Source organism: Apis laboriosa, unplaced genomic scaffold (assembly GCF_014066325.1).
Source record: "Apis laboriosa isolate Shangri-la unplaced genomic scaffold, ASM1406632v1 scaffold112_cov148, whole genome shotgun sequence".
Lineage (NCBI taxonomy): Eukaryota > Metazoa > Arthropoda > Insecta > Hymenoptera > Apidae > Apis > Apis laboriosa.
In genome coordinates, this window is record NW_025220865.1 from 5166234 (window position 1) to 5174213 (window position 7980).

The window sequence follows — 7980 nt, forward strand, 5'->3', positions numbered from 1 at the left end:
ATTAAGAATTAAAATTTGAACAAATTTTGATTTCTTATGCAAGTTATCTTCTAATTTCGAGAGTTTCGAATTACAAAAATAGCAAAAACTTTCATAATTCGAGAATTCGAAAAAAATTCAAATCAATTTTATACATATAATAAATGTTTAAATATAAATAAATATTATTATTTATATTTTCATAAATAGACTTGTAATGAGGAATTCTCATAATTGTCATTTAAACTTTATTATTTGGAATTACATTCAACATTGTAATTGTATTTCTTTTTGTTTTAAATTACCTTTTATTACTATTTTTTCAAATGTTTTCACAGATATAAAAAATATTCTTTCAATTCATTCTTAATTAATATTTATTTGACTTCATATCGTTGGAAAAATTTTCAAGAATATCTGCGCAGTTTCAATTTCTATCTAATAAATGAAAGATCTGAAATCTTTGTCTTTACATAAATAGTAATAATTCTAAATCAAATATTATAGTTAATAATAATAAATACAAATAATGAAATCAATCATTGACGTTATTGATAATAATTTAAAAAAAAAAAATTATACGTTTCAATCATTCCATATCGTTTTATGAAGTAGTCATACATATTTTTGCAATATTGGCGTTAAAATATTTAAATCTCAATTCAATCGAGAACATTTGTGGCGGCATCTTATTAAAACTGTTAAGCACGTCGCAACAAGAACCAGTTGCATTAGGACATTTGCATTGTGAAAATCGTGATCACCACGATTCGATTTTAAAAACCTTTGACAAAATTTAATTTTCATCGAAATGTATGCGAAATCTATACCAAAAGATCAATCGACCATTTCAGATGAAGAATTTTTTTCATTTCCTGATAAGGTAAGGAAAAAAATTTATTTATTTATCATTTGTTTGGAAAATTAATTAAATAATAACGTACTATAGAGTTATACTGTTATATAGAGTTATGTTGTTTATTTTTTATTATAAAAGAAATATTTTTTTTATTATGATTGAAATTTGTTTCGTCATATTACACATGTTATACGAACGTAATCTGGAATAATATAGAGGAACTGTTGATATGTATTTATTTTTAAGCTTCAATATTTATAAGCTTAATTTACATTACTGTGTTATTATTTTTTATATTATAATTACAAAATGAAAATTCTAGAATAATAATAATATTCCAGAAATATAATGTTATAAAATTAAAAAATTTTAAGACAATTAATATGGAGTTATAATAAATTATTATTTATTTATTTATTAGCGAATAGAATAGAACTTTTTAATTTATTGTCTATAAATATAAATAACATACAGTATATTTAAAATGTATAGTAACAGAATTTAATATCGAAGAAAATTATATAAAATATAATAAATAAATAATATGATATAATATCTAAAATATAGTATAAATATAACAAAAATTATAATTATAATTCAAAAGTTCGTATAAATGTTGATAATTAGGTTCCATAAGAATATTAATGAATTTATAAAAATCAGTAATTATAATACATAACATAAATAAAATATAATGTAATATAATATAAAATGTAAACATAATATAAATAACATAATTTGCAACGCATATATATTACATAATTATTTATATAACATTATATAATCATTTAATTATTTTTCTGTATTTCCCTAATATATGTGTAATTGAATTCGCGCATAAGATAAGAAGATTGATAAGAAGATTTTTAAAAAATGTATTGTTGAATAACATCAAATTTTTTTGAAGATTTATATTTTTTTTATATTTATATAAAAATAATTAATGAATTAACTTATCTATATGTCTTCAGGAAAATGCACAATCTCAATGTAAATTAAATTTTTGAATTAATTTCTTATTCCCGATAAAGATATTCTATTAGTTTCATAATAGTTTCGCTTAATGATATTCTTAATAAGCTTAATGAGTAATAAATTCATTACCAAGTTTGTTATGTATAAATATTACGTTAAAGATTAACAAAATATATTTTTATCACGTAGAAAAATATGATAATTCGAATATTTGAAAAATAGAAATAATAAATAATTAAGGAAAAATACAGAAATGTTAGGATACTGGTAGTTAATGAAATCACGTGGTCCTAGTGTCGTATCAGAAACCAGTCTACCTTGAAAAATCGAAAAGCATAAACAAGATTATCTAAGATCAAATCAAGTTAATCTTGATCTTGATCGATTATTAAAAACATAATGATCATAAAATTCCAATGACTGAATCATCTTATTTAATATTAATTTTTAAATGGAAAAAATTGTTAAATAGATTTTTGATTGAAAATTTAAAAATTAATTTGATAAAAGAAACTATTTCTTACGCATTAAATTGGGAAAAATTTTTTCAAAATATTAAAAACAACGATAAATAAATATTAAAAATATTCATTCTGATTTTTTTCGTTTCAATTTATTGCAAACTATGTATATACTTTCACTTGTATCTCAATATACCGCAAATAATTTTCTTTATCCCATATCACTCGTCAATTGGCACAATAAGAGAAAGCATATTGTATCTTTTTTACAATCCACATCAAGCACGCGTATCTCTTTACATTCGAGTTCGAAGAAACGTTTCAATTAATAAAATCGACCTTGACATCTTCAAAAATAATTATGATGCAAAACAAGCAAAAAATTACGCATGACTCTGAAATATTTTGTGATTTTTCCTTATTTTTATTTTTATTTTCGGGAAATTTTATCGATAACGTATCGATATAATTTTCCCAAATGATTCAATGCGTTTAAGTTGATAATTCGGAGGATAATCACATATTCCGTTAATTCTCCCATAAAATGTCGGATAATATTATGTAGAATAGCGAAGGAAAGTGGTGAGGGAGGGAGGGGGAGTCCATGGACATATATAGTAGACGGGTAACAGATTAACGAAGCATAGTTTCTCTAAACTTATCTTCGGATAAACGAATAAAGTGTTTCGTGAAGGAAGAATTTCATTTTTGTTTATTCAAGTGATATTGAATCATATTTGATCATAATGTGCGAAGTAAGGATAAAGAGTTTTTTTCATAGTTATTCCATTTTTCTCATTTTTTTGTTATTATTATATATATAATATAATAATTCTAATATAATTTCTTATTTTTTATTTTTAAAATATAGTGCATTATCTTGTTATTCAAGTTCAAAAGGTGTATATATTTGTGTATATATAATATGTGTATATATTTTTTGTGATGCAAATTTATTGAATCCGATTTTTGAAAATTGAATGTGATGTGATCTATTAAATTTTTATATTAATAATAATAAATTACGTAAAATAAAATCTATTAAATATTTTTAATTAAACGAAAAAAAAAAATTTTTATTACTTATACATATTTGCGTAATCGTTCATTATACATGTATTTAATTATAAAAATTAAATAGAAATTTCAATTTTTAATAAAATTAAATAATAATTATATATAATTTTATATTTAATATTTAATATTTAATATTTAATATTTAACCAATTAAACAATTTTTAAAAAATATTTTGATTCTCTTTGTCTTATTTATATTTTAATAATAATTTTTTATGTTACATAATATAGGGAAGTTTTTTATTATATCACGAAGATAAAGTTACAATAAATTACTTTTAATGATAAATTTGATATCAATCTTTTCTCATTTCATTTATTCAAAATGAGATAATTAGAGATAAATATAGTATATAATTGCTTTTTTTTTTTAAATTTCATTGCTTAATAAGATTTAATAAGATTTATTCATAAAGATAAAATTCTTTCGAAATTACATTATTAATGATGATTATAGACAAAGAGAAACATATAAATATCTTTAAGATTTCATTATTTTTGTACTTTTTAAAATAAATATAATTATCTCACAAAATTGAAAGTAATTGAAATAGCTTAATTGAAGTAATAACGTTATAAAAATAATACAAAAATATTTTATTAATATTATATAACTATTTTTAAAAGCCTAAATTGGTGCATGGAGGAAATTACATCAAGGAAGGTCGGGATTCTGCAAAAAGTACTTGCCTGATATTCTCACCTAAAGAAGAGGATTCAGTTGGAGCATTGGCCAAATATCTCAAACTTTTTACAGTAAGTGTATCAAGTACACGTACAACCGCTATAAACAAATGAGATTTTCTTTTCAACTGCAAAAATTTAAAACACAGCAACTAATATTAAATCATTTTATCATTTTATTTAAAAATGAACAGATGGTCAAAATAAAATAAAATACATAAAAATTAAAATAATCATATTTCGTTCTTCGAAAATAATAATCGAAAATAATCAATGCCACTCAAAATTAAAATTATTTAATAAAGGTGACAATATCATGTTTAAAAGTTTCGATCGCTCCATTCTTTTCGCAATAATTTCAACTAAACGATCACGCTTGTAGATATCTGAAATTAACTCGTCTTCTTTAATAATAATCTTACCTGGCCATCATATTTGCAGGAATATGAAGTTAATCTGTTGCATATCGAATCTAGAAGTTCCCTTCGCCAGCCTAATGTGTACGAGTTTATGGTAGAGTGTGCGCCAGATGGAGACCTTGGATCGGTGATCGAGAAGCTTCGAGAGCAATGTAGTTACTTCTCGATCATTTCAAGGTATTTTAAAGAAATGATGATTCTTGGATACTTAGAAACAGGAAGTCTTCTATATCTTATGTTACAACGTTGCTGCTTGTATCTATAGAAATCATAACGATAATATGGGAACTGTACCATGGTTTCCACGAAGGATAAGGGATTTGGACAAATTTGCGAATCAAATTCTCTCCTATGGAGCGGAATTGGACAGCGATCATCCTGGATTCACGGATCCGGTTTATCGACAACGGCGTAAATACTTTGCCGACATTGCTTACAATTATAAACAGTAAGTTTCGTTTTTTGAAATAATCGAAGATTGTTCAATATAAAATTCTCGTAATGAAGAATTATTAAAAAATATATATATATTCTTGTCTCAAAAAATATTAACAAACACTTACAAACAAAGGTTACAAATAATATTATATTATTAGTGGCCAACCAATACCAAGAGTAGAATACACGAAAGAAGAGATCGAGACGTGGGGTACGGTGTTTAGAAACTTAACAAAGCTTTATCCCAAGTATGCCTGCAAAGAGCATAATCACGTGTTCCCTCTTCTGATTGAGAATTGTGGCTATAGAGAGGACAATATTCCTCAATTAGAAGACATATCAAACTTTTTGAAAGGTATATAATTATTTTATAAAATGAAAAATAATATTTCGATAGTATTTAATGCTAGTATTTAATATAAGGCAAAAATAATAATTTCTAGCATTTTACTATATATTACATCATATTCTTTCCATTTTATGATATTCTTATATTTTTGCTTAGACTGTACCGGCTTCACTCTCAGACCAGTTGCTGGTCTCCTTTCTTCGCGAGATTTTCTTGCTGGTCTGGCTTTTCGAGTATTTCATTCCACGCAATACATTAGGCACAGCAGTAAGCCATTATACACACCTGAACCAGATATATGCCACGAAGTATTAGGTCACGTGCCTCTCTTTGCCGATCCATCGTTTGCGCAATTTTGTCAAGTGGTTGGATTGGCTTCTCTCGGTGCTCCTGATGAATACATCGAAAAATTAGCCACGGTGATAATGACAATTAATTCATTTTGAAATTTGGATAAATTTTGTATATTAATTGATACTGATTAATTTTTCTTTTTAATTGCACCCTATTTATTAATTATATTTTATTCGTCAAACTTATTAAAGAAAGTATTGGTCGGGATTCAGATTTTCTTGTTGAAAAATTTGACATTAAAAAAAGTTTCTTTAGTATTTATCTCACGTTATTTTTATATTTAAATATTTTTCAAAGTTAGACATATATTTGTCTTCGTTAAATTTACACTTCTATCTTTAATTTTCCTCAATATTTTGTATTTTACAATAGCACATCATAGGAATTATAGGAAGAAAAAATTTATTTTCAGTGCTTCTGGTTCACGGTGGAATACGGTCTATGCCGGCAAAATGGTGAATTGAAAGCATATGGTGCTGGATTACTTTCGTCTTTTGGTGAACTCGAGTATTGTTTGAGCGGTAAACCAGAATTACGACCATTCGAGCCGGCGAACACAGCTTTGCAAAAATATCCAATAACCGAATATCAACCTGTCTATTTCGTCGCTGAAAATTTCGAAGATGCTAAACAGAAAATGATGTAAGTACATAAAATTAAAACGATCTAATTTTTCAGCTATAATGATTATTTTATCGTTTATGAGTGTTTGTGTTAAGTGATACGATAAAACGATGTTACTATTAATAAATTCTGTACTTAAATTTGTAATTGCAAATTAATATGTCAGATTATTATATTATTCTAATCGTATAATTTTAATTATTTCAAATAAGTTTCATAGAATATAATCATGTGTAATGTATCATAACATAAATAGATAAGAATTATGATAAATAAATAATATAAATAAATAATTAATAAATGTTCAAGTATTAAGTAAAAACATTAATTTATTATTATTTGCATTTTGATAACGAAAGAAATTTGCAACATCATTTAAGAAAAATTTAAATTTTTATTTTTATTTTATCAGATATATCAATTTTTTGATACTGATGACTAATTATGCAATAATGCAATACTATATGAGTTATATAATTTTCATTCAAATATATTATATTATAGACAATGTGTTTTATTGATCAAACTATAATAAAAATTTTAATCAGTCTTAAAATACATTCAAATAAGATTCAATTGCTTATATACTTTCTTAATTCAATATAATTTTTACATATAATTATTCTACGTATTTCATCACAAATATAAATATTATGTTAAATTGTAATATTTCAATTCAATCGATAATTTTGTTAATAATGATAAAACAATATTTTATCCATCCTTCATGGAATATTAAACGAAATAAAAATTTTTTTTATTTATAATTATAATTTTTTTTTTAGAAAATGTTTATGTATTTCTTTTCTTCTTAATTAGAATATTATTATATAATCAACTGAAACATTGGTTGAGATTTATTTTTTATAAAGATTGGTCTGTTTTAGAAATTTTATTACAACTTATTAAATAACATTCTTTTTTCAAACTTATTAAATGAAAAATAATACTTTTCTTTTGATTTACAATTTTTATTTTTGATTCCAGAAAATTCACTGAGACTATACCAAAATCATTTGCGGTAAGATATGACTCGTACACTCAAAGCATTAATATAATCGATAGCAAAAATCAAATTGAGAGCCTCGTGTACAACGTGAATCAAGAAGTACAAATTTTGATGGATGCTTTGAGAAAATTTAAGCAATAATTTTTATATGTTATTTTATCGATTATTCACGTCATATTAATGTATTACGTAGGATATTATTATAACATAACTTAGAAGAAGTTGAGTTAGAAGTTGTTTAATGAGTATAATAAGTACTTAACAATTTTTAAAAGAAACAATAAGAAAAGAAATGTTTTTATATGTTAAATAATAAATAATAAATTAGTTTTCATGATTAATTTCTATATTATATTTGTGATTTATATAATTGATTAATTCTTAAGATTAATAGAAATTAATTATAAAAAATTATATAAAATTGATTTAACCGATTGATAAAATTTAATAGCAAATTTTATAGCAAATTGAAGTGGAAATAAAGATGAAGAAAAATATAAAAATATACGAAATTCGATAAAATAAAATAAAATAAAGATTTCCTTACAAATAAATGATAAAAATGAAAAATAATATAGTATAAAAATTTTATCTTGATTTTTAAAAAATTCTTTGTGCTTACATTACTTTCATTTCTTTTTTAAGATTATATAAGCAATACTTATATTTAATGAAATATTTAATGTAAAAAAAATATTTAATGTAAAAAAAAAATTATAAAATGAATGAGAATAAATAATAATTTCAAGATG

The 7980-nt window shown here is 23.1% G+C and overlaps 1 protein-coding gene across 2 annotated transcripts; it reads left to right on the forward strand.

Moving 5' to 3' along the window:
• The first annotated feature begins 708 nt into the window (after window positions 1-708).
• LOC122715246 (protein henna) lies at window positions 709-7608 on the forward strand. Of its 2 annotated transcripts, none has more exons than XM_043937284.1 (8): window positions 709-862; window positions 3979-4107; window positions 4477-4631; window positions 4720-4902; window positions 5051-5247; window positions 5398-5660; window positions 6008-6237; window positions 7207-7608. In XM_043937284.1, the coding sequence occupies exons 1-8, from the start codon at window positions 791-793 to the stop codon at window positions 7367-7369; spliced, it is 1392 nt and encodes a 463-aa protein (XP_043793219.1). In that variant the 5' UTR covers window positions 709-790; the 3' UTR covers window positions 7370-7608. The 2 variants fall into 2 exon arrangements, with proteins under 2 accessions (XP_043793219.1, XP_043793228.1); XM_043937293.1 differs by lacking the exon at window positions 709-862 and adding an exon at window positions 2901-3029.
• Window positions 7609-7980: the final 372 nt, after the last annotated feature.